Below are 27,534 nucleotides of genomic sequence, written 5' to 3' on the forward strand. Positions count from 1 at the left end.
AGTCCTTTCCTGCAGAAATGTGAACACATTTCTTGTCTTAGGATGCTCAAATGACTAGGATGCTTTTGTCATAGTCTATGTTGAAAACCTCTAAATCATCATCTCCAGTGAGAGTTGAGAGTTCAATATAGATTTCTAACTGTCCATAGGACATTTCCACTTGGATACCCTGTTATCATTTCAAGAGATGCCCTTTCAAGTTTGTCTTCTGCGTTCTGCATCAAGAAACTTTCAATTCCTCATTCTTTCCTTCCCATCATCAACTTAATTTCACTACCTTTCTTAACCCCGTTGTCACCACTGAAGACCAGACCCACATCACCTCAAAGCCAGGTGACTAGGTGGCCTCCCATTTGGTCTCCCAGTCTCCAATCTCTATCCCCCTCAAATCCTTCCTACCAAATCCCACGGTGGGCACACGGTATGGGCACTGTCAATACAGCACGTAAGGCCGGATGAGTAATTCAGAAATATTAATGCCATCTTCCATACACTTCTATAGCCCATTGGGCTTCTAACTATCTAATTTTTATCATCGAATCACATCCATCAGAAGAAGGCAGGTCGGAGAGCATCATTTCATTCTACAGATGATTCAACTAAGGTCCCAAGACTGAGTAAACCCTTAAGATGCTGGCAGAAAGGACCTGCAGAACACACCCAGCACAGTGCTCTTACTATAGAATAGGGGGCTGTCGACCCGCCCAAGACAGGCTGGTTTCCTGTACTTACTCTTACACATAAGAGCGCATAACAATCACCTAAGGCTCACTGCCGGATTTCAGATCAGTAGGTCCGGGGTGGGCCGGGAAATCCATATTTGAAATGAACCCCCCGCCGCATGGTGATGCAGGCGATGCGAGGGCCGCACCCTGAGAGGCAGCTGAGAACGAGCTGACTTCACAAACAGCCTCCTGCCGCCCACTGTCGGCCGCACCAACGCCCAGGCTCCGGGCGGACACATCTCCGCCGCCGTCAGCCTGCCCCACACTCCAGGCCCGGGTCGGCGGCAGGCTGACTCTAGTCGGACAAGAGCAGGGCACCGAAGTGCACAGCCACCCACCAGTTGGCTTCCACTTTGGCCAGCCACAGACACGGGTGGGGACTGGCGGCTACTGTAGCCAGGAGCTTGTAACGAAGCCGCCCATTGGCTCACTCGGCATTACTTGGCCCGAGCGCTTCCAAAGGCTTCGAGGATTGGCTGAGGCTCTCGGCGCCGCGGCCAGTTGGCGGGTAGGATTCTAAGGGGCGGGTTCTGCTTGGGCCCCGCCTCCCCCTGCGGCCACCGCCTCTCCACTTCCGCTTCCTTGCGCCCCAGCGACAGAAGTGTTAAGGGGCGTCTCTCCCTTTGCCACCACCGGCTGGGTGTGTCAGACCTGTGCTGCTTTGAAGGGAAGAGTGGTTTGAGGTCAATTCTGAGTTTGGGGATTTCGGGGCCCAGGATTGCCAACATTTTATTTTGCCTAACACCTTTAAAAGAAAGCTCAACTACTTCATTTCATCAAAGATTTTAACATCAAAAAACGTACGAGGGTTATAATCTGAGAATAAGGAACAGCTCTTTAAAGCGAATATCTTTGACGTAAAGGGAAAAAACCTCGTTGTTATTGTGTTTGTCATTTGGCTGGAGACAGGTAAAGACCGCAGAGCACTAGTTCTCAGCTGCCGCATTGGGCACCGCTAGGTTGACTAGTTGTAAGGCGCTGACAGCCAGGGGAGTTTGGTCCTCGGGAATGTCCTGTCTTTGTGAGGTCTGTGGGTCTTCCCTGCTACATTCAAATAATAATAAAAATAATAGCTAGTCTTGAATGCTTACTAGGTAATAGGTGAACGCAAAGTATTAAATGCATCTCATCCAGTATCTGAATTAATCCTCCCCAAACCACACGATGTGTTGGTACTATTAGCTCAGATTTACGGACGACAATACCAGGGCCCAGAAAGCTGTGATTTGCCCAAAGTCACCCAGCTAGTTAATGCCTAAGAGGAGATTCAAATCCAGCCTGAACTCTTAGAGTCATTCAGACCATTCTTGAGATAAAGGTTTACATAGGCTTCTGCCCCAGTCTCTTTTTTTATTTATCAGCTCTTAGCATTTAGAGGCTGAGCCAGGAGAGGCTTTGTGACACACCACTGTAATGCTTGGAATTTAGCAGGAGTGTTGATGTTCCTTTTCCAAGCTCAAGGTGTTTTGTTTGATCTTACAAATATTTGACTTTAGGATCTTGAAAATCTGCCTTTGCTCATTGGAATGCTGTTATATCAGAATGTTTAAAATTTTTTTCTTTGATCCCTCAAGCTTTAAGGAAAAATGAAGATAGGAAAGCAGAATCAAGTGCTTAAAGAGAAAGTCTCCTGTGACTCTGCTTCCCTAGTGGGAAGATGAGTTCCTCCTCTGACAACTTTAGTAATCTTATGTAGTGTGTCCCAGATTTGTGGTTGTGTGTCTGTGTGGGAGGGGATTGGATAAAGGTGATCAAAAGGTACAAACTTACAGTTATAAGATAACTAAGTACTGGAGATTAATATATAGCAAGTTGACCAGAGTTAACACCGCTGTATGGTATATTCAGAAGTTGCTAAGAGAGTAGATCCTAAAAGTTCTCATCACAGGGAAAAAAAAAATTTTTTTTGTAACTATGTGGGGAGATAGATGTTAATTAAATTTATTGTGGTAATTCATTTCACAATATATGTATGTCAAGTCATTATGTGGTGCACCTTAAACTAATACAGAGCTGTATGTCAATTATATCTCAATAAAACTGAAAAAAACATGTCCCCAAGACATTAGAACACAGAATTCCCTATGATCCTAACTCCTGGAAACAAGTGCTGAATGTAGGCCCATCCGGAAATAGAGCCTTACCCTCACTTATCTCACTCTTTGAACTTGATGAACAATATCGGAACAACCGGTAAGATAATCTTTCATGCAAATTAGGCTTCTGAAATATTAGGAGGAATGTCCTCCAGTTTCTGCCACTCAGAGATTGTATGAAAAAAATTCTTGAAAAACTGCAAAATGCAAACTCCATTTCTTCTCCTCTTGTCAAAACAGAGTCTCATGTAAATCGAGTGAAGAAATTACTTCTGTGGTGGCATTCTTTTCCTAGAAGGCTTACGTCATTATTACCCATGACTCCACATTTTCAAAACAGATCTGATTATATTTCATGTAGCTGGAAACCAATTTGGAGTAGGTTTAATATGCCCTTAATATACCATTGTTTCTTGCTTGAGTGAGTCAGTATAACAGAGGTGTAAACATGATATAATAACATAGAAGGAAAATTTGCAGAGAGGATTTCAAAGAGTTACCTATTGGATCTTAAAAAGGAAGTAGGATTAAGCTTAAAGGTCGTAATCAAAATCTTTCCAGGGAAACCACAGTGTTCGGTGGTAAGATGAAAAACCACATTACTGACCCATAGCCTGCAGCATTCAACCCATTCAATTGGCCTTACACTGGTAACTGGTGAAATACATATTCTGAGTTGAATTTTAATTCTAATGTGCTTGGCAAAGCTGAATTGCAGTGCCTTTCATCTTTATGGATATAATATTAGAATGCACTATGCTATTACAAATGTGTTCTAATTTACCAGTGTTAGTCATTAATTTTGAAGTACATCGAGCTCTTACTATACTAAGGATAGCCAGCACGATTTCATTTGACACTCAAAACCCAGCAAGTATTTACTATTAGTGTTCTCATTTTACAGGTTAGGAAGATGAAGGTCAAAGAGGTTGGATAGCTTGGCTATGTGCCAAAGCCAGGGTTTGAATATAGTGCCAAGTGAGAACCTTGACATCTTATGGCTTCCCTTCAGCAAAAGAACCGTTTCCATCCCTCTGTCTCTTTTCCCCTAACTCACCAAATAGACTTGTATTTAGAACGTGACTTCCCATATACAGGTATACTTTCAATAAACAATATTTTCCAACTCTCAGAGCTGGTTTCCTTTAAAAGGTGGGAATGAGGGGCCAGCCGGTGGCATAATGGTTAAGTTTGTGCTCCACTTTGGTGGCCCAGGTTCATGGATTTGGATCCTGGGTGTGGACCTGCACCACTTGTCAAGCCATGCTGTGGTGGTGACCCACATACAAAAAAATGGGGGACGGGTCTGGCCCCATAGCTGAGTGGTTAAGTTCGAATGCTCTACTTTGGTGGCCCAGGGTTTGCTGGTTCACATCCTGGGCACAGACCTAGGCACCATTCATTAAGCCATGCTGTGGTAGCATCCCATATGGAAGAGCTAGAATGACTTGCAACTAGGATATACAACTATGTGCTGGGGCTTTGGGGAGAAAAAAAAAGAGGAAGATTGGCAACAGATGTTAGCTCAAGGCCAATCTTCCTCACCAAAAACTATACCTTAAAAAAAAAGAGAGAGAGAGAGAGCCATACCTCCTGTCAGTAAACAAAAAGGCGGGTTTGGCGGGGGGTGGGGAGGGAAGATTGGCACAGATGTTAGCTCAGGGCTAATCTTCCTCAAGCCAAAAAAAATAAAGAGGAAGATTGTCATCAGATGTTAGCTCAGAGTGAAACTTCGTCACCAAAAAAAAAAAAAAGTAGGAACGAGGAGAAAAAACTTAGAAATATGTTCGCTTCTGACAAAGCAGAAAGGTGGATCCAGGAACCTTTTTCTTTAGAGATGCAATTCCCAGTTGGCCATTGCTATTATAGACCAGGGATGGGCAAACTAAGGCCAGCAGTCCAAACCAAGCCCGCTGCCAGATTTTGTACAGTCCAAGAACTAAGAAGAGGTTTTACCTTTATAAATGGTTGAAAAAAAATCAAAAGAAAAACCACAATTTGGGGCTGGCTCCGTGGCTGAGTGGTTAAGTTCTTATGCTCCACTTCGGTGGCCCAGGGTTTCACTGGTTTGGATCCTGGGTGCAGACATGGCACCGCTCATCAGGCCATGCTGAGGCAGCGTCCCACATGCCACAACTAGAAGGACCCACAACTAAAAATACACAACTATGTACCGGGGGGCTTTGAGGAGAAGAAGTAAAAATAAAAAAAAAGAAAAACCATAATTTGTGACACATGATAATTATATGAAATTCACCAAGAGTGAGCCCTAATGTAAACTATGGACTTTGAGTGATAATGATGTGTCAATGTAGGTTCATTGATTCTAAGAAATGTAAGAAACATTGATTGTAAGAAAGGGTAGAGTTGAGCAGTTGAAACAACTGGCTCAAAAAGCCTAAAATATTTACTATCTTGACTTTTATAGAAAAAATGTGCCTGTCGCTGGTGTAGACTAAGATCCTGGCTGGAGTCCTGCTTCAGAGTCAAACTTCCAGGCTTCATAATCTTCCCTCCACCTCTTATTAGTTGTGAGGCTTTTGACAAGTGACTTAACCTTGCTAGCCTCAGTTTACTCATCTTTTAAAACCGAATAATAGGGGCCAGCCCTTTGGCCGAGTGGTTAAATTCACATGCTCCACTTCAGTGACCCAGGATTTTCTGGTTCGGATGCTGGGCGCAGACATGGCACCGCCCATCAGGCATTCACAACTAGAATATACAACTGTGTACTGGGCGGGCTTTAGGGAGAAGAAGAAAAGAAAAAAGAAAACCAAAATAATAATAGAATCCTTATAGGACTATTTTAAGGATTAAATGAGTGGATACACATAAAGCATCAAATGTTACTAATCATTTATTTTGAATTTGAGAACTCCACATCCTCTTATGGCTTTCTGTGTTAGAATCTGGATATATTTTCCCTCAACTCTTTGAAATCTGCATTCCTTATGTGGAGGATTCATTTGTCTGCCCAGGAGGCATCTCCTTGTCTACCAGAGGCTCTCACATAACATGGTTATGTTTGTCGCCTCTATTTTACAACCCAGTTGGTCCTTCTTAATCAAAATTAGCTGCAGAATAGTAGTTATCCTATTTCTTTCTCTATCTTCCAAAATGCAAAGTTGTCAGCGTGGCAAGTCAAGAACCAATTTGTCTTTTCCAATACTAGATTTCTTGCTGGCATATATGCATTTTCTTTTCAGAGAACATTTATTCAAACATTTTTGCCATTCCCCAATTCTTATGAAACAACTTGCTGTATCTCATATGAAATCACTCTGAATGACTTAACAAAAAATGTAGTCAAGTCTCTATTCCAAAGATTTTCAAAGATTCTCATTCAGTAGCAAAAAAATGTTAACACTATTAAACAAGAATTTCTGGATAGTTGGAATTCCAAAGCCCAAATGTGCCCATTCATAAGCCACATAATTAGGTTCTGTCATTTTAATAAAGATATTCAGATTCTGCTACCATTTGTTGAGCAGCTATTATGTGCTGTATCTTCTCCTGGACTCATATTCTTTCTTCTCCACGCTGTTATCAGCTTTAGAGGCCAAGAACAATGAGTCAGGCTTTGGAATTTTAAAGTTCTTCAACTCTACTAGCTGGTCACTTTGGGCAAATAATTTCATTTTTCTGAGGCTGTTTTCTATGTTGTAAAATAGGAATAATACTAGCTGCCTAACCGAGTGGTTGTGGGACTCGAAGGTAATCCATGAAAATCTTTTAGTCACTGTGAGTGAGACATATGATACTTCTTTTTCACCTGTCAATCCTACAAAATCCATTGACAAGCAATTCCCATTTCAGCTCAGTCCTTTAAAATTAAAGGAGTTATCTTCCCACTTGCTCAGTTTCAGGATCTCAGCTGTCAGGGTCAGAGCAAAGGCCAGCTACCTCCTTTATCTCATGTAGCTGGAAGAGCTGTCCAAGTGGCCCCTGTATTGCTCTGCAGTTGGGAATGTGTCTTTAGCCATTAAAGAGGGTTTTCTCTGAAATTTATGCTGGGGGCGTGGAGAGTGCTCACAACTTTATCTTTGCCTCTAGGTATCCTGTTTCTATTCATTACCGTTTTTCATAGCTTGGGTAAAATCTCACAAATAGGGCCAGAACGAGGGTGAGGCGAGTGAGGTGTCTAAGGTACAAAATTTAAGGAGATACTTGCTCTCAGGGTCATGCAAGATCTCAACACTAACAAATTTTTCTTCCTTATTGCCATGTTATGAGGAAGTTTGGCCTTTTTAAAACAAAGAAGCGCCAGCCCCAGTGGCCTAGTGGTTAAGATTGGTGGGCTCAGCTTCTTAGGCCCAGTTCCATTCTGGTGCGGACTTACACCACTCCTCCGTCAGTGGCCATGCAGTGGCGGCTCACATACACACACACAGAGCGGAAGACTGGCAGCGGATGTTAGCTCAGGAAGAATCTTCCTTGGGAAAAAAAAGAAAAAGGAAAATAACCTTACTTATTATATAGAGCATGTGACCAATTATCTTAGAAATGCAGAAAGGAGAGCTTAGACTAGGAAAGAAAACATTAGCGTTACCTTAGTCAATTTTTATTAAACTCTCTTGACATATGCACTGGAGTTTAAATGCCTGTTCTTCTCGGATTCTTGACCTCGAGAAGAGCCCCCACCGAATGCTGTACCTACATGTTCAAAGCAAGGGGTAGTTTTCACCCCCCCCCCCCCCCCCCAACTACTCTTTGGCTTCTGAATCTGGGGCGATGTCTCTCTAGGTTAAGTTATCCTAGCTCCCGTCCCAGATCACTTCCTCTCTGCCCCACCAGAGCCCAGTCACTCAAAAATTGAATTTGGGGCAGGAGGCCCGCGCCTGAGCGCAGCCGTCCGTGGCTGCGAGCCCTGGCTGATGCGCAGACGCCTGGAGAGCATGGCTGAGGATGCGACCAGAGCCTTGGGGAAAGGTGAGTCCTCTCAGCAGCGGTCCGCGGGCTGGGGGCGCCTCATGGCTGGGATGTTGGCTCTGGAGAAGGGGCTGCTCGGCCTTGGCCCCTAGACCAGCGTGGCGGGGAGAGACTGGAAGGGTTCCTCTGCACAAAAGCCACGTGCAAAGCGTCCTCTCTGAGACTCCGGAGGTTGAGCGTGCACAGCCCTCTTGGGGTCCCGGGTGGCAAGTAAGCCCCTCTCCCCACTGGGCTAATCCACCTCTCCGTCCCCCTTTGCCCCGCAGGAAGCCTCCCCCCAGGGCCGGTCCCAGAGGGCCTGATCCGCATCTACAGCATGCGGTTCTGCCCCTACTCGCACAGGACGCGCCTCATCCTCCAGGCCAAAGGCATCAGGTGAGAAGCCAGAGGCCAGCGCCCCCGCAAGCGCAAGGAGACGTTTAAATTCCAGGGCGCCCTGCTCAGATTTCAGAGGACCTCTCTTTCCCTTTCTTTTGAGGCAAAGTCAGTAAGTGCTTAACGAGGGGCAGGTTTTTTAAGCGTGCCGTCCAGAAATGAGGAGCTTCTGCGAGAGTCGTGTGTGTGAACGAAACTTAGGACAACAGAGTGAGCTGAATGATGGCTCTGGTGAGCAGCTTCCCGCCCGTAGTGCTGATGAAGGAAGGACACAGAGAAGGCTACCGAGGCTTTCTCTGACTGCTCCCTCCAGTGTAGGCCCCACCCGCACCCCAGGCACCCTTGACTGAGTAAAGAATATACTCATTTTTTTCTTTTAATCTTTTTAAACATATATGAGTGCCTCTGGTAACTTTATTGGCTTGAACCTCTAATAATAATAATTAAGAAGAAGAAAAATACAAATTATTGCTTGCTTATGTACTAGGCACTGTCCTCAGCACCTTATACATATTCACTTATTTGAGATTCACAATGATGCCAAGAGATGGGTTCAATTATTACCCCCATTTTACAGTTGAGGACACTGAGCCCAGAGAGGTTAAAGAATTTGGCCAAGAACACAAGCCAGACTGTCCAGGCCCCAGGCTGTTAGATGCCAGACTTCATGCTCAGAGTGCTAACATTGATCATATTCTGTTGTGACCTGTTAATATCAGATTTGTATTTTTAAGCTTTAAAATGTATGACACTCCGCAGTGCTGTGGTGCAGCATGTGAGCTCTGAGTCAGACTTCCTGGGCTCCAGTCTCTGCTCTGCTCCTTCCCAGCGGGAATATTGGCAGGAGATTCAACCTCCCGGAGCCCAGAATCACAGGGGCGAAAGAGACAAGGCCTGGAAAACATTTCACATGTCTTACTGTAGGGATGAAGACAATGATGTTGTTCTGTACTTTTCTTTGTAAAAAACCTAAACTTTAAAAAACTTACTGCAAATTTAAATTTTATAAATTGATCCTTCCGCTTTCCAGATGAGCGTCTGCTTGCATATGCCTCCCATGTTTGTTCTATCTTATTTTTCCTTTGCTTTTTAAGACATGAAGTTATCAACATTAACCTGAAAAACAAGCCTGAATGGTACTACACAAAGCATCCTTTTGGCCAGATTCCTGTCCTGGAGAACAGCAAACATCAACTGATCTACGAGTCTGTCATCGCCTGTGAGTACCTGGATGATGCTTATCCCGGCAGGAAGCTGTATCCCTTCGACCCTTATGAGCGAGCTCGCCAAAAGATGTTATTGGAGCTGTTCTATAAGGTATATCCGATTTTTTAAAAAGCCACTAACACTCTATTTTACTTTGTGTGTCTTTCCCAAACTTCAATCCATTTTTAAAACCAAATCATTGGTAAAATTGTTCTGTTTGAATACTACGTGTGCCTTAGGAGGATAGGCTGGTACAGAGTGACAGGAGGGCTGTCACCTCTGATATTAAAGGTTAAAGGCTTAACTAATACCACTTTTCCATTTCAACTAGCAGTCTCCAGAGGTATGGTTATGGCATAATTATGACTGTGTGACTTGAGATAGGAATATTGAAAGAGCTGAAAACTGGTGATGTTTTAAAGGGAATAGTTCTAAAGTTTCAGGTAAAAAAATATTGGGATGTGAAGAGGAAATGCACAGAAGGGGGCTGCCCTTTATGCGGAGCAAGAGTGCCAAGTGCCCAGGAAGTGTGAAGAAGAGAGAAAAGGGGCACCTGTTGATAATGGGAGAAAAAATGATGGAGAAATTTTAAGATAGCTCTCTTTGAAAAGAAATAAAAATAACTCAGTGATATTAATAGCTGATATATCTTGAGCACTTAGGAGGTGCTAAGCACTGTTCTGGCTCCTTTATGAAGGTTAACTCTTGTAGCCTGCACAGTGGCCTTTTAAGGTGGGTCCTATTATTGTAGCCATTCTTCAGATGAGACCACTGAGGCTTAGAGAGGTTAAGTGCCTGGACTAAGACTGTGCAGCATGGAAGTAGCTGCTCAAGTAGGGAGCACTGGAGACCCCTTTTAAAGAACCTTGTTTACATGGGTGCTGTGATAAGGGTATTCCTGGAACCACAGTGACGCCCCTTAGAGGGAACTAGGAACCTGGATGTGAGTGTTGGCTAGTTAAGTTGGAGTGACAAAGCTTTGGCTGCATTTTTAGGCAGAGCAGGAGCACAGAATTCCCTCAGACTTCTCCACTAAGAACCTGTGTCCTCTGATTAGGTGCCACATTTGACCAAGGAGTGTCTGGTAGCCTTCAGATGCGGGAGAGAATGCACCGATCTGAAGCTAGCCCTGCGTCAAGAATTCTGCAACCTCGAAGAGGTACAAAAAAGGGCCCCTCTCCTGTCAGATCCAGTGGAAGAAGCGATGTAGGGACCCTAACCTGGTCACCCTGACACCCTCTGCTTTCACAGACCTATTCTTTCTGCCGGACTTTGATAAGTTCAGCTACTAGTCGTCTAACTTTAACTGTGACTGCTTGCCCTCCGCTGACCTGCTCTGGAATTATTCTTGGAAATCTGTCAAGGAGCTGAGGAAGGACATGTGATGAATGTCCTCCTTTCCCAGAGTCACCACATTCCTTAAGGATCTCTGCAAGGCTTCTGTAGCTTCTGCCTACGAGGCCGAGGTCTGTATTGGTTAGGGGTTGTGTTTGGCTGCTAATAAAAGGGACCTAACTACTGTAAATGTATCTTATAAAGGTTTATTCTCTCACATAAAAAAGCCAGAGGTTTAGGGCAGTTCAGGGCTGTTTTGATGGCTTCTTCATGCAGTCCCCAGGGACTGAGGCTTTTTTCTCTCTTTCTGCTCTGTCATCTTTAGTTCAAGGCTTTCACCAAAATGAAAGATATGACAAGATGACAAGATAGCTGCTGGAACTTCAGCCATCACATCCAAGTTCCAGGCTGTGGAAAGGAGAACAGAAAGGAGAAAATGGCACAAGGCCGTTCCCCCTTAAAGGACTTTCCCAAAAGTCTTACCAAATGGCTACTTAAATCTCATTGGCCAGATTTTAGTTGTAGGGTTATAACTATCTGTGGGGGAAGCTGGAATTTAGTGTTTTAGCTGGGGATACCCTGAGTAAAATCAGGGTTCTTATCAGTAGTTAAGAAAGAAGGGGAAAGTGGCTATGGGTGGGCAAGGAGCAATCTGTACCACCAGATCCTTTATGAACCTGGCTGTACTAGCGTTACTTAACCCTTACCTTTAGAATAATCTGGAAGGTGGGTCTTTGACTTCCCTTATCTTTGTTCCAGAAACTGGTATGTTCCCTTTATGGGTGGGCTGTAACTCTGTTGACAGCCAGAGAATGCTACTTTTATCCCCTTAAGGGAAGGCTGATTATATTAATATTGTTCCATTTGACCTTTGTCAAGAGGAAGCCAATTAAATTTATTTACTCTTCCAAATTCTTAGATTCTTCCAAATCTAAGACTCTGCCTGTCTTAGAGTTGTACAATTGCAGCACATATGGGTGATTAATAGTCATGTGTAAGAAATGTCAACCTTTGGTCCTGAGACCACAGACTATTATCTTGACTCCGAGGAGTCAGTATGATGTGGTGGAAAGAGTGTTGGGTCCTAGGCTTGGCTTTACTGGATTTCAGACCTTTGGGCAAGGTTCTGGACCTCTCTTTGCCTTCATTTCCACGTTTATAGAATAAGCAAGTGTTTTGAAAGGTGTATTCCTCAGAGCCTCCAGCTTCTGCAGAGGGACCACCCGGGGAGGGGAGGCCTGGTGGCAGTTCTGGATCCTGCTTCTCTGAGACCAGCCCTGCTTTTAATGCCATGTGTAAGACACCTAGCAAGATTGCATCTGGAGGAGAAGGAGAACCTCTGCTTTCAAAAAGAAATTTGAAAGCTCTTGTGCATAGAGAATTTTTAAGGTCTTTATTTTAAACATTAGCTGAACTGATTCCATCGTGTCTGGTTACCTTCTTAAAGATAAATGCTGGGCCAGGGGAAGGGGCTGGGAAACAAAACCCTTTGAATTCAAAGATAATTGAAAACGCATTTTGACCTGTCTCCCTCCTGCGCTGCATTTGGATGATGGATGAACTTCGTAAATTACAGACGGCTAAATAAATGTATAATATTACAACGGAGGCACAGCTCTTTAGGTGGGGCTCTTCCAGAGGAGCTGAAGCCATATTTTTGTGCCATGCATTATGCAGCAGGTGCACTGCAAACACCGTCTCATTCGGGCCTTCCAACAACCCTCTCAGGTACACTGTACTACCCCTACGTTGCAGATCGGAGTGGCCTCTCTGTGCAGGCTCTGAACTAGGTTCTAGAAATACAAAAGTTAAAGACCTTCAGGGGCTCAAGCCTGGAGGAGGAGACAGATTGTTAAACCCATTTCAAACCTAGGCGTGTTGAGTGCTAGGCTGGAGGGATGCCTAAGAGAGAGCTGGCGGAGGGGTTGGGGATAATGCCTCTCTCGACTACTCCAGGGTGAAGTAGAGGCATAGGGGAGAGCAACTAGTGTGTCAGCAAACAATAAGCAGGGAGAGGTTGGTGTCCAGGGAGTTACTGGTTTGGCGAGTGTGTGTGGAGGTGGAGGTGGCACAGAGTCTGATGCCTAAGGGCCTTTACTACTGTGCCAAGGAATTTGAACTTTATACCAAAGTCGATGGGGAGTAATTGAAAACTATTATAAAGAGAGTGGGGTGCTCCCTCTTGCTTTTAAAAAATATTCAGCCCAGAAACCACGTGGGAGATGAATGAGAGGGAAAAATTGGGGGACAGGGGAGGGACAAGGGGACCATGTTAAGAAGGGATGGAGAGGGAGATTCGAGTGCGGAGATTTTCAGAGAGACAATCTGCTAAGAGGTAGCAGATGTTGAGGATGATTTCCAAGTTTCCGGCCAGTTAGTGTGATGCTTTTCACTGAGAGTTGGTGGGCAGATCAGTTGTGCTCAGCGTGAGGTGCTGACGGCATATTCATGGGGAGACCATGCTCGGGAAGGTAGCATATGGGTGTACTAAACCTTCGGAATGGTCTTACTGCCTACGAGCTTGACTTGCCAAGGACAGTGCCCCTCTTCACGCACGTGATTTGACATTAACAAGCAGGGCTGTCTCTCTTTGTTGAGTTAGGGATAATGGACAAGGTGAAGTTAATTGGACAGGGCCACAAAATGCATCAATCATAAGAACAAGAATTGAAATTCAGTGTTTTAACTTTGTGGCTGCCATTTAACCAGAGAAATTAGGAATACAACCAGTGGTGTGGTGATAAATGTTTAACAACTGACTCCCTCTGAAAAAAGAAGAAAAAAAAGCCCTGATTTGTAGCATTTGCTGAATTCAGTGGTGTAAATACTCCCACCCAGGGCTAATTTTAACCTATCAATGTGATGTCTCCAAACTCAGAGTTGGGAAGAGAGAGGGGCAATCAGCTGGCTCTGACACATCACTGAATAACACGTGTCCACTTTGTCATCAGTAGCCAAGTCCTGGAAATGACTTGTTAACTAGCCCAGGTTCAGGTAGCTTCAGTGATGCTCGTCAAGGACCACTGAATATTGAGCATTGTTCTAACCAACTTGAATGTGGTTTTTGGCCCATAAAATGTTAGCAGGAATTATAACTACAATGTAGGCAATATCAGAATCTGAAACGCACCCAGTGAGGTTGAATTCGTTGATCCATTCCTCTAAATACCAATATATTGACTCTAGGAGATTCTAGTGAAACTGAAACTCGTCGGAATAATTCTAATAGAAATGATCCCCTGACTTACGCAACTCTTTCGCATGGCTTTGTACAATAAGGATTTTGTGTGAGCTGAGAGTATATTAAAGACATACAGGTTTTCTCAGTGATAAGCAAGTCAGGATACCAGTGTATCACCTTCTGCCATGTTATCATCAAGCAAAAGGCTTATTTTACCTTTTGCAGCCTTAAACTCTGACACTTTCTTCTTTTGCAATAAATGCCCTGACTTTTTAATTTTTTCTTTAAAAATCCAGTTTCATAAAAATTAAAAATTCATTATGCTTGTAGTGGAACCACATTTTTCTATAATATTTTCACAATTCTTTGAGATACGTTACTGCTGCTTTTATTATCGAACCGGCAGCTTCCCCACTTGCTTTCCTCTTCTGAACATTTTCGTGAGTTTTAGAACTACTGGGATGCCCTTCTGTAATCACACTTTCTGTCTTCAAACCGATTTTCTAGACTTTACTGAATCATTAATCTGAGCAGCAGACTTTTTTTAGCTTTATTCTTTTTTTATGTTTGTTACTGATTTTCCATTTCAGACTGGCCCCTGAGCCCACCTTCATTTTATCTTTGTGGATTTGAATGTGGCAGGACCTTTCAATAGTTCTGTCTGTGCCAGTGCCTTCATTCTGAATATTTTCGTTGTGGAAGTGGTCAACCAAGCCCCAGAGCAGTGAAGGACAGGATTCGGCCGGATTTCTTTGATGCCTTGGATTTTTGCTCTGACTCTGTGTTCTTGCGCTTACAGATTCTACATTCTGGCTATTGCTTGATCCCTTACTAGTCATCATCAGAGATCAATAAAGGGGAGTGAGAGGGAGTAACATAGATAACTCTGGAATAACAATGAGGGAGTGAGAACTGCCCAGTAACTGAAGCCTGCAGCTTCTGGTGGCCACAGGACACTTTTAAGCTTTTAATTCTTGGCATTCACCGGCCTGCTTTGTGGTATTTTACTTTGTATTTTTGTGCAAAGTTTTCCACATTTCCAAATGTGATTATGTGCCTCATGTGTATGTCAGTTTGCCTGAGGTCAAATTTGTGTACGGTGTGTGTACATCACCCAGGAGCATGTGTAATTGAATATTTTCTCTTTTTTTTTGTGAGGAAGATTGTCACTGAGCTAACATCTGTGCCAATCTTCCTCTATTTTATGTGGGATGCTGCCAAAGCATGGGCTTGATGAGCAGTGCTAGGTCTGCACCTAGGATCTGAACCTGTAAACCCCAGGCCACCAAAACAGAGCACAAGAACTTAACCACTATGCCACTGGGCCAGCTCCTTAAATATTTTCTTGATTCAAAATTTCACCCATATTCTTAATTTTTTTAATCAATTAATTAATTCTTTTGAGGAAGATTAGCCCTGAGCTAACATCTGCCGCCAATCCTCCTCTTTTTGCTGAGGAAGATTGGCCCTGAGCTAACATCCATGCCTATCTTCCTCTACTTTATCTGTGGGACACCTGCCACAGCATGGCTTGATAAGCCTCGCATAGGTCTGCACCTGGGATCTGAACTGGTGAACCCCAGGCCGCCGAAGCGGAATATGTGAACTCAACAGTTGTACCACCGGGCTGGCCCCCCTGATCTTAATTTTTAACCTGTCCTTTCTCCTCTCTAAAAAGAATACACTTTTGCCCAATTAGATTATATTGTCTTGGTTAAGCTTTGCTATTTTTCTTTCTTAATTTTTATTAATTTCAAAAATGAAATTAATTTATATATTGTTTAATGGTTTCTCCTTTGATGTCACCAGGACGTGAAGGAAAGAAAGTTTATACCTGGCTCATTGTTTACTGAAAATAATTTTCTGTAGTCTTTTGTGTATGGCAAACTATTTACAAGATAATTTTTTTTATCAATGAATCTAACATGTCTACAAACTAAATTCATTGTTACTAGCTCTTTTTTATAACAGCTTTATTGAGATATATTTCACACACCATAAATTCACCCTTTTCAAGTGTATCGTTCAGTGGTTTTTAGTATTTTCATAGAGTTGTGCAATGATCACCACTATTCAATTCCAGAACATTTTCATCAGCCTAAAAAGAAACCCCTTAGTCATTAGCTGTTGCCTCCCGTTTCTTCTCAACCCTGCCAGCCACAGGCAGCCACTAATTTACCTTCTGTCTCCATAGACTTACCTGTTCTGGATATTTCATATAAATGGAACTGTACAGTATTAGCCTTTCGTGAACTTCTTTTACTTAGCATAATGTTTTTGAAGTTCATCTTTGATTCCTTTTTATGGCTTAATAACATTGCAGTGTATGGATACCAAATTTTATTTATCCCTTCATCAGTTGATGGACATTTGGGTTGTTTCCACTTTGTGGCTGTTACAAATAATGCTGCTGTGAGCATTCATGTACAAGTTTTTGGGTTGGATATATGTTGTCAGTTCTCTTGGATTTGCTAGCTAATTTAGCATGTCTACTAACGTGCCACTTTTTAGTTGTAACTGCCATTCCTCCACACTAGGGAACTGGTTATCTCTACTCACCATGGCTAGTTGAGCAGTCTTTGTGCTGTTGCTAGTTTGGTAACTTCATTCATGCTCCAATTCTGACAGTTTCTTTCTAGGTAAACTAATATTTACTGTGTTTCTTTTAATAACCTTCCACTATACGTTCTCCTACCATGTAAATAAAGGAATAATAATTATTCTTATTATTTAAAAATTAATTTTACTCTTCTCCAATTATAATGCAATACTTGTTCATTAGGGAGAATTTGAAAAATACAGAAAAATATAGAAACTAAGAAAAAAATTCATAATCCCACTACCCAGGAACAACCACTGTTACTATTTTTTTGTTTTCTGTCCTTTTCTGCTACATATATTATTATGTAGTTGAAATCATACTGTATCTAGAACTTGATTACCATATGACATAAGAATTTTCCTCGTATTTTAATAAACTCTATAAATGCTTATTTATATGTATAAGGGTTTTTTATCAGAGCAGCATCATTTATGATAGTGGAAAATGATAAACCTTAATGTACATTAGAGCGGGAATGGTTAAATAAATTCTATTCATCTTGTGGAATTCTGTAGAGCAGTTAAAAATGAATGAGGTAAATCCACATGCATTGATGTGAAGAGATTGCCTGGAAATATTTAAATGAATTATACAGTAATTCAGAGGGTAGGATCCTATTTTTGTAGAATAAGACAAAACAACTATATATGTGTGCATATACATGTAAATAAATACATAGAAATATGTTTGGAGAGACACACATCAAATTCCTACTAGTGGCTACTGCTGGGAAGGAGATTCAGTTAGCATTGGGGTGGGAAATAAAAGTGGTTAAGGGCAGGGAGGGAGAGTCTTTGCCTTTTATTCTCTTTTCTGTGTTTGAATTTTTTTTTAACAATGAGAATGTATTTATTACATGTGTAATTTTTTTTTTGAGGAAGATTAGCCCCGAGCTAACATCTGCCGCCAATCCTCCTCTTTTTTGCTGAGGAAGACTGGTCCTGAGCTAACACCCATGCCAAGCTTCCTCTACTTTATATGTGGGACACCTGCCGCAGCATGGCTTGATTAGCAGAGCCATGTCCGCGCCCAGGATCCGAACTGGCGAAACCCTGGGCTGCCGAAGCAGTGTGCATGAACTTAACCACTGTGCCACCAGGCCAGCCCCAATATGTGTAATTTTTAAAAATGGAAAAAAAACCCCACTTCATTTTGCATAATTTGCCCTGTGTATAAACCCTAGTTATTTATCCAGCACTCTCATTAGAGGTGTTTAGATTATTTCAGTCATTTACCATTGTGGATGATGCTACAGAGAACAGCAGCTTCTTTGCATAAAAAGCATTTTCTCTGTTTTAGAATGTGTCCTTAGGCTGGACTTCCAGGAATGGAATTACTAGATCAAAGGGTGTGAACACTGGAGGCTCGAGCTATATGTTGCTAAACTGCTTCCCAAAGACTGTGCTGTTTACCGCTCCCCCCTCCTCCCCCAGCAATATATGAAAAGGCCCGGAGCACCATCCCCTTTTCACTGTTGGGAGATTTCATTAAAAAAGATATTTGCCTGTTTTGGAGTAATTTCTCACTGCTGATTTAATATGTATTTCATTGATTGCTAGTGAAGTGGAAGATTTCCCCCCAAAGTGTGCCACCTTTTTGTGTTTTGTCTTGTGAAAATTGTCTGTTCAGAGGGTTTGCCCAGCTGTCTCTCAAGGTCTTACAGATTTTCCTTGTTGGTTTGTAAAGATTCCTTTTAAAGAATTCTTTATGTATGAAGAATATTTGCCTGCTTTTTTTTTTTAAGATATGCTTTTTGGTGAGGAAGATTGGCCCTGAGCTAACATCTGTTGCCAATCTTTTTTTTTTTTTTCTCCTCAAAGCCCCAGTACATAGTGGCACATCCTAGTTGTAGGTCATTCTAGTTCCTCTATGTGGGACCCCACCTCAGCATGGCTTGATGAGCAGTGCATAGGTCTGCGGCCAGGATCTGAGCTGGTGAGCCCCAGGCCACAGAAGTGGAGCATGCGAACTTAACCTCTTGGCCACCAGTCTGGCCCCATATTTGCCTGTTTTTAAGACACATTTTTTGTTTTCTTTTAAATTTTAATTTGGCTTCTCTGTTTTGTACATATAGAAATATAACATTTAAAAATACCGTGCTATGAGTCTTTCGGGTGGTTGGGATTTCTTCCGCTGTTTTATGCAGAGGAAGTCCTCTCCCCCTTCAGAGATTTGATAAATATTCATTGCCATTTTCCTCCACCATCCATCACTTTAAAGATATTTGACTTGTCAAGCATTGTCCCACTAGCTTTCCCTCGGTACTATCTTCCAGATATATTTTGACAAAAGAATTAAGCCCACTTGAAGGATTCCAGCTTAGAGTTTTCAGGGTGGTCTTTTAATCCCCAAATGTTGGCAGCTGCATTCCGAATCTTCACAGGGGCCCTAGGTCAGGAGCGGTGAGCAGCAGGAGGGGCGTGTTCTGGGCAGACCCTCCTTCTATGGCTTCTTTCTGGAGGGGAAATGGTTTTATCTGTTCTCTGTTCTATACCCTTGGTTTGTTTTAAGGAATCGGTTCATCGTTGTTAGCTCAGACTCAGCTATATGTCTGTGTAGCAGGGACCTGAAATTTGAAAACTTGAGAACCTCCCATTATCTTTTATGAACTTAAAAGATTCCTGCCTGGGTGTTGTGTACTTTGCTACTGCTTCGGGATAAGAGCCTGCCTTGCGTATGTACTGGCAGGTGGCTCTGTGCCTTTTGCGGGGGGGAGGGGGGTGCTTCTCCTTCTTAAGAACTATTTCCATTAAGAAAACGGCTTTCTTCCTCCTCCAGCAAGGACAGCAGCGTCCGTTGCGAACCTCCACGCTGTCTGTCCTGGTTAGAGTCCCAGCATTTTTCGGCAATGGTGTAAATAAATGACGGTGGTGCAGGGCAGTGGGCGCTTCAAGGTTTGAAGTGCAATTAGTAAGGCTAAACCCGAAAGTCCAAGACTGTAGACTGAAACTTTTTAGGATGACGGGTTTGAGGAAGTCTGAGATTCGCTTCTCTTTGTGATCTTGTTTCTCACAAAAAACTTACAGATGTCTTTTTTTCCTCCTTGGCGAACCTCCTCGGGCAGCCTCACCACCGATGGCCACGCGGGGGAGCCCCGCGCGCTTCTTCCTTTTGCTCGCGCTCCAGCGCCAACCTCCCTTGGCCCCCCTGGGGGAGCCCGAGAGGCCCTCGCAGATGAGGTGCCCTTCCATCCAGGCTTTCCACGTTCAGGGCGTGGAAATAGTAGCTCCACCTCATACCAAACAGCTCCTCCCTCTTTATTTGCGTGCTCACTCCTTATCCCTTATCCCTTATCCCGTCCAAAAGCGAGGGGAAGGCTCTGTAGTCAATTTTTTTATTGAACTGGAGACCAGAAAATTTTAAAAATAGATTTTTCTAACATTCCAGGACGTCAAATTGCTTTTCCCCCAAAGCTTAATTCTTAAGCCTGAATTGAACATGTGTTAATATTTTTAGGAAACCCAAGGGCTAGAAGCTACAGCCTCAGTGCCCTCCCCTGGCTGTGTGTGGCCTGGTGGGGGCTGTCTGGGGCCTGGGAAGAAAAGCATCTTCTAAGCAGGCTATTTTGCCTTGCTTGATGATATCAAGGACAATAGTTCTGAAAGTAAGGGATTCCATGGTGAGAGACGCTATTCAACATAAAGAATGGCCAATATCATTATATGTGGCAGGTGGGTGACAGAAAGAATTCAAAATGGAGTTGTTAAAAATGAGATATTAACATAACCGCTGCTAAGCGGATGGAGGTACAAGGGCAGTTTCCTATTCCATTTCTGATGATAAAACACTTAGGAGATTAACACTGTCAGTTTATTTTACCTCTGACCATCCTAAAATTTGTCAGAGGAGCTAATTGGCTGTAAGCAAGGGACTCATCTTAAACAGAGAACACAGAACTATTTTAGTAAAGCTGATCAATGGAATGAAACAGGAAGGAGAGATGTTTGATGATCTCTTTCACCGTGGTTATGTTGGCGTTCTCACCTCCTTGTCGGTTAGGTGCTCTGGCAGAGCCGTTGACCGAGAGAGAGTGAGAAAGAGTTGGGTGGAGGAGGGAGTTTTCCCAGGGAAGCTCAGTGGGCCAGTCCTTGGCTGTAAGGGAGTCCAGAATTTGTTGGTTCTAAGCTTTTTGCTGATACTTAAAGAGCAAAGAATTCACAAGAGATATGGGGAAGTTTCTGTGATTCAAGTCCTCATACATGCGTATTTGAAGTTGAGTGACAGAAGGGTTGACACTAGTCTGGGAATTAGGAGCATGGTGTTTTGTCTTAGCTCTGGCACCAACCAGAGAGCCCCTTTACCTCCCTGTGTCTGCATTTCCCCCTCTGTGTGTCAGTCTCTTGTGCGTCCACGTGAGAGACAAGAATCCACTCGCCAGCGTGCTTTCCTCTCTGCTTCAGCTGCCGGGAAACTCAAGTCAAATTCAAAGCTTTACTTAAGGAACTGCGGGAGGCTTGGCTTGGTATCTTGATGCCATTTTCCTTCCTTGTTTTGACCTTCTGTTCTAACTTTTATTTTCCCCTAAACTTAGCGTTGTATTATTTTTCATCTTTCGTATTTTATTGTACACTGCACCTCTAATCCTCTGTGTAATGAGCATGGTATGAATAAATGGTAAAATGGGAAGAGAGTTGCATTAGAGGGTTCCAGTGGCCCTTCTGGTACCGATGCTGTGTGATTCTAAGGGGAAGAGTCATTTCACATGTCTAGAAGGTACCAGGTTTGCATAACCCTCTAAGGAGGCCCGGCCAGGATGTTCTCCTATGCCACTGGGAGGTGTCTCTGAAGGAGCCAGCACTCTGCTAGTTTGTAGGAAAACAGCTTTTCTATTGGGATTTTGAGACTTGCCCTGCAAGAAATCTGGTAGAGAAATGCCTGTCTGAGACAGGCCTCAAGAATCTGCTGCCGTATCAAGAACTCCTAGGAATTGTGATGTCACACTTAGATTTAAGAAAGTCTGAAGGAACGTGGACATGTATTTCGGGGATGGGGGAGAGGCCTGCACAAGATAAATGATCACTCACCCATTTCGTCCATGCTCATCTTGACTTTATATTGTCCCCGTACCTTCATAGGGCTTCCATTACTTTATGAGTCTTTATATGAAAATTGGTCATATCAATAAAAGCATATATATTTAAAGGTATACTCCTACTGTGAGCAAAGGAAAAGCTTATAAAATGTTTACTACATAAACAGCAATTACTAAGCAGTTACTCATTTTCAAAGTATCTCATCACTTTACCCAAAGGACCCATACAGGATTCCATTAAACGTCCATGTATGATTTGTTTTGACAAGGATTTTCTCAAGAGCACCTCTGCTCTGTAAAGCAGAGGAGTTACACAGATGTTCCAGAGTCCATCAGTTTAGAATTGGTTCTGGATTTGTGCCATGAAAGTGATAATAAGCTGGAGGTATATGTTTTAAAGCCAGAGATAAAAGTTTGGGTAATTATTATCTATTCCTGAGCATAAGGAAGGTTTGGGGCTTTCTGGAATCCATAAAAACTGAACAATTTGTTCCGTTCCCCTGTAAGTCAGGTCTTATTTATACATGACTGAAAACAGCCTCTGTTTTGAGTTTTCACTGGTCAGATTCTGCTGTTTGAGTGCCATCCTGTTAGTTTCTTTGAACCAGGTGATGCTAGTAACTTGGTTCAGACTTCGAGGACACTAGGGAGGGAGTCTGACTACCACTCATGCCATACTGGGAGATAACAGAGACAGAATTTAGGGCACCAAGATTTGCTTTCTCTTCTGAGAAGGGTGGCAGTGGGGGATCTCATTGATCTTTTCTGTCAGGGATTGTTTGCTTTCTGTGGATGTAAGCTTCGGGTGCCTCTGTGCTTTCTCATCACAAATCCAGAACCAATTCTAAACTGATGGACTCTGGAACATCTGTGTAACTCCTCTGCTTTACAGAGCAGAGGTGCTCTTGAGAAAATCCTTGTCAAAACAAATCATACATGGACGTTTAGGGAATTTAGGGAATTATATACATGGAATGAATAGGGAATTATTCAGTTGATTAGGAGTTATATGGGTCAAAGAAGGTTGTTTGCTTGATTTAACGAGGTAATTGGCCCCATCCTTTTCTCTTTGGGAAGACCTGGCCCAACAATAACCCCTGCTAAGTGCTTTTGCCTTTTACTTTTTCAAGTACTATTTTTTTTTTTTTTTTCACTATCTTTGGTTATCTGTCTGTTAAGAGTCTATCTGTTTCTTTGGAGTCCATCTATCTGGGTTGGTTTGTCCCATTTGGGAATGAGAGATTTTATTTTAATGCAAAATGTTGATGGTGTTGAGTGGCCAACAATGTGAAGTTCAAAGGGCTCAAATAAGAAAAGAAAATATGATGGAAAGACAGTATTGGGAATTGAGGGAGCCCATTAAATAGCACTGGTCTCTCCTCCTTAGTTTTGAATCAATTGAGAAATAAGGCAAAAGAGGAAGACATGGGGAGACTACGGGATCCCCTTTATTACAGATAACGTGGGTCCTGGAGAATGGGCACCACAACTGCAGAAGTGGGGCTCCTGATGTGTCCCCCCAGCGCCGCCTCCCAGTAATGGGCAGCGCTGGCCTGAGGCAGGACCGCCCCTCTCCAGGGGCTGAGCTGTCTGTGGAAAGCTTAGCCCTCGGAGGAGCCTGTCCTAGGCTAAGAGGGAGGGGCTGGGGTGTCCTTCCAAATTCTCTGATCAGAGGAGCCACACCATCCCTCCAGCGCTGAAAGGAGGGAGGGGCTGAGTGAGGCCAGGAGTACGACCCTAATGGAGATGGAGGAAACCTCAGGAAAAGAGAAGAAGCGTTCACCTAATAAAACAGAAAGAGAATCAAAGCCTCAGTTCTTTGGGAATTAATTTGATATTTGTGTCTAGTATCTATAAATGTGTCGGCAGGTAGGGAAATTAACTTGCTTTTGTTCTCTTTAAACTTTTAGATTCTTGGCTATCAGAACACCGTCTTCTTTGGTGGAGACTGTATATCCATGATTGATTACCTCTTTTGGCCCTGGTTTGAGCGGCTGGATGTATATGGAATAGCCGAGTAAGACATTTGACCTTGTGGTCATGATTCCTGGGGGTCGCACCGGGGACAGTGGTTGAAATGGGCAGTTTATCAAATGGCCATTTACCCCCTTTGGACATGTGTCACGATGAATGTAAAAGAAATCAGGTTTTAAACTATGTGTTTCCTCGTTCAAAACATATCTGTGCTCCTCTGCCACCAACCGCAGACCCAAACTGGGCCCATATTTCTGCTGCTAAGACCCTGTGTCCAAAAGCCTCCCGCACGGAGGGCTTCAGAGCTGCTGTCCTCATCAGCCCACCCAGCGAAGGCCGGTGGTGACAGCAGAGGAGAGTCCCAGGCACAGGGTTTTGGTGACTTGTCTGTAGCTCCCTCCGTGGCCCTCCACCTGGTCCTTCTAAGTCCCCCAGTGGACACCATATACCTTACTCACATCTTAGTTCCCTGAGGACTCTTCCTCTGGATAGAAATATCATTAAAAAATAAATGATTTTAAAAGTAATATATGCTTGATGTTAAAACGAACAAAATGGGCAGCCATACACCATAGAAGTGTAGAGATGTTTAAAGTGGAAGAAATTGCTCAGTAGACTCTGGGAGGCCGTGCAGGGTCCCCAGGCAGACGGAACACGTGCTTTGTCCCCACGATGCTCAGAGGACAAGTTAACTTTGTGCCGGCACCTGCTCTGATCCAAGCCAGTCCCATGGTGGGTGCAGGACAACTCTGGCATTTGGGAATCTCGTCCTGCCAAGGCAGAACTGTGACCGAAACCTCGTAATGCACAAGGTTGAGTCTATCCAGGGGTCGTCTCCTGCGCCTCCCACTTCAGCTGTTTCTGAGGGAAGATCAGATGCAACACATTTGGGTATTTTAAACTATGTCTCAACATAAACAAAAACCCGTCTCCTCCGGGCCAGAGTATTGAACCAGAGGTCAGGAAGCCTCACGTCTGCTCCTGGATTTCCCGCTGACCAGGTGACTATGTTGAGCACGCAGTTTTACATATCCTAGACCTAAACCTGATCGGTCTTCGAAAGGGCCCAGTCACCTCCATTATTTCAAAGTTTGATGATTGTTTTACTCATTTTTCAAAAGAGTTTTTGGAAACGACTTGTCTTTATTTTTTTCAAGCCCCCTAAAGTCAAATCTGAGAATGATGGGAGAATGTTTCTCTCCATGGGTTGTCTTTTTGTTGGTAACCAGGGAAGCACAGACCCTTTATTTCCCCAGAGCAATTTGTCTGCAAGTATTTTAACTGTATTGTTAAAAGCAACAATCTCAACTTCTACAATTCAAAAGCACACACAGCTATTCCGAAAATAAGATTTTCCTCCAGTAAATGATCATGCTCGGTTGATAATAAGATAGCTATGAAAACTTTATTGCCCAGATAAGCCCATTTTTCCTACCCTGTAAATCTAAAGAGCAATGCCTGTGATCTTTCCTGATGCCTCCCCTTCAGACGTGCTAACGCTCCTCTCCTCTCCTGCAGCTGTGTGAGCCACACCCCGGCCCTTCGGCTCTGGATCGCAGCCATGAAGCAGGACCCTGCAGTGTGTGCTCTTCTCACAGATAAGAACATTTTCCTGGGCTTCTTGAATCTCTATTTTCAGAACAACCCCGACGCCTTTGACTATGGGCTAAGCTGCTGAGGCTCACAGTCCACCCCTTCACCAGCCAGAATTCCCAAGCTCATCACAATGCTGCGTCAGGAATTGTTTTGGTGGGTCAATAAATCTCTGTTCATTTTCTTTGAAGTTCCCAATAAACATGGAGACAGAAAATGTATGCTTTCTGATAATCATTTGTATGAGTCTTCTAGCCCATAGCTTCTAAAGACTCTCTAGAAGTCTCTAGTGCCCGGTGCTAACGTCCAAGCACATTTTGGGATCCTGTGTGCCTGCGGGTTCCTTGGCCTTTTCCCCAGTTTGACCTCCAGATTGTTAGTGCTGATGCCGAGGTTCCAGGTCTACCCATCCCTGATGTTTGTCACCACAGATTGGCACCCCCACAAGCTCCCAGGAGAGAGGAAAGTTAGAGAAGGGAGGGAAGAAGAAAACACTCCAAGTCAAAATATCCTCCATCTGGCAAACGAAAGCTGCGGTCCTCATGGGCGTGCACGAGTATCACTCTCACTCAGGCTTTGGCTGTGGGCCTGGGAGACACCGAGGGTCTTGTGACTGAAAGAATTCCAAAGCAGGAAACGAAACACCCGTTATCACCCTGGACTAAGTACGTCAGAATTTCACCGGTGCTGTCAGGGCTCAGGATGGCTCACAATGTTCCCTAGCCGACATCCTGCCTTAAAAAAACACACACACTCCAAACCGAGTCTCAGGCAAAGGTCACTCTGTTGGATTTGCGTCACACGCTCTTTCAGTTCGTCCCAACAGATGCCTCTGGTTGCCTGTGTGCACCAAGCCCTGGGCCATGGAGGGCATAAAGGTGACAAAGATGACACCCAGGAGGCCCTGATCTCTCCGCTTGTCTTGGTTGCGGTTTTAAGCCTAGTGCTTTGGAGGCGCTCGTCTTGCAGCAGGAATGCATCCCTCGGCCAGCCATGGCATCTCCGCAGGCTCGGCCCGGCAGTGCCCACCACTGAAGATGGACAGGTCTGTCCAATGCCATTTTATCTCGGAGTCTAGGGATCAGCCTGTGACCATTTCAGCTTTGTTCACACCAAATCCTTTCCTGGACTCTAGCCATGCTGAGAGACCAGGGATGGCCGTGGTGATGTTTTGACTTGTCCGTGCCCACAGAGAAGCTGTTTGCTGCCCCTACTTCTGACTCAGCCCAAACCAGGGCCATTTCCCCCCATGTCTCAGCCCGCCCGGCCATCTGCTGCCTCTGGTGGATTTTGACTCATGTAAATAGTTACCAGTGTGACTCCATGCCATTTGGACAGACACAAGCCTGCTTGGGGAGGTGGCCTGGTCTGCCAGAACAGGCACTGCCTGACAGGGGCAGTCTGCTGTGCCGTCTGCTCAGGATAGGGCATCCTGTTGCTGTGGCGCCCGGGCCAATGCAGAGTGAAGTCATATTTCCCTGGGATCTTTGCTCGACCCCTGTGGCCTCTCCTAGGACTTGGGGACAGATGGGTCTTTGCAGGTGTAAACCCTGTGTGCTGGTGAGTCTTTGGCATGGGACCAAAATTGCTGTTGACACAACAGATAACAGCGTGTTTCCAGATGGCCACACCAAAGATGCTCTCTTTAGGGGCTCCTCACACTAACTTAGAAAGCTTGAAGAACCAGGAAATAAAGGATGGAGAAAAGTGCTCATGGGGAAAGGTTGCAGGCTGGTGGCCTGTAGCCCAGTTTAGGATTTGAATGCCTTTCGGCAAGGTGTGCTCTCTGCAATTTGCCAGGACCACCTGCACTGCTTCCATGTCTTCCTTCTCACTCGCTTATGTCACCTGTCCGACCCACAGAGGTCTCTGAGTTGTCAGCCTCTGGATGAAACTAGAAGGATTTAGCCTAGAGAAAAGGAGCAATTAAATAATGCTTCATGAGGAGCTTTCAAAATAGCACTTCTTTCATTAGCGGGGCAGAAATAATACATCAGGCTTAAAAAAATACAACAGTGAGGAGCCGACCCTGTGGCCAAGTGGTTAAGTTCACGCGCTCTGCTTCGGTGGCCCAGGGTTTCTCTGGTTTGGATCCTGGGTACGGACCTAGCACCAGTCATCAGGCCATACTGAGGCAGCGTCCCACATGCCACAACTAGAAGGACCCACAACTAAAATATACAACTATGTACTGAGGGGCTTTGGGGAGAAGAAGGAAAAATAAAAAATAAAATCTTTAAAAAATAATAAAACAGTGAAAAAAAATAGGAAGTCTTTCATCATCTCATGTCCCAGAGTAACCACTTCAACAATTGGTGTCTATCTTATAAAAGCACGTTAAACTAAGGATTTAAGGTGAGAGCTGTCCTCTAAGTCCTGCAGATTGGAAAATTAGCAAATTAGTTCAAACCACAGCATTTGAAAGAGCCTCATTGTCATAGATGATATTAACATCAGATTTGACGACTAGAGGAGGTCGTGTGTAG

At 43.9% G+C, this 27,534-nt stretch overlaps 1 protein-coding gene across 1 annotated transcript; it reads left to right on the top strand.

The window, feature by feature from the left end:
- The first annotated feature begins 78 nt into the window (after positions 1–78).
- Positions 79–27,157, top strand: LOC124236004 (glutathione S-transferase omega-2). Its single transcript, XM_046654617.1, has 7 exons — positions 79–1,408; positions 7,616–7,750; positions 8,017–8,125; positions 9,220–9,442; positions 10,389–10,490; positions 23,392–23,498; positions 24,974–27,157. Exons 2-7 carry the CDS (start codon positions 7,696–7,698, stop codon positions 25,131–25,133), a joined length of 756 nt encoding a protein of 251 aa, XP_046510573.1. The 5' UTR covers positions 79–1,408; positions 7,616–7,695; the 3' UTR covers positions 25,134–27,157.
- The last annotated feature ends 377 nt before the right edge of the window (positions 27,158–27,534 follow it).

The sequence above is a fragment of the Equus quagga genome, chromosome 2 (genome assembly GCF_021613505.1).
Source record: "Equus quagga isolate Etosha38 chromosome 2, UCLA_HA_Equagga_1.0, whole genome shotgun sequence".
NCBI classification, from domain to species: Eukaryota; Metazoa; Chordata; class Mammalia; order Perissodactyla; family Equidae; genus Equus; species Equus quagga.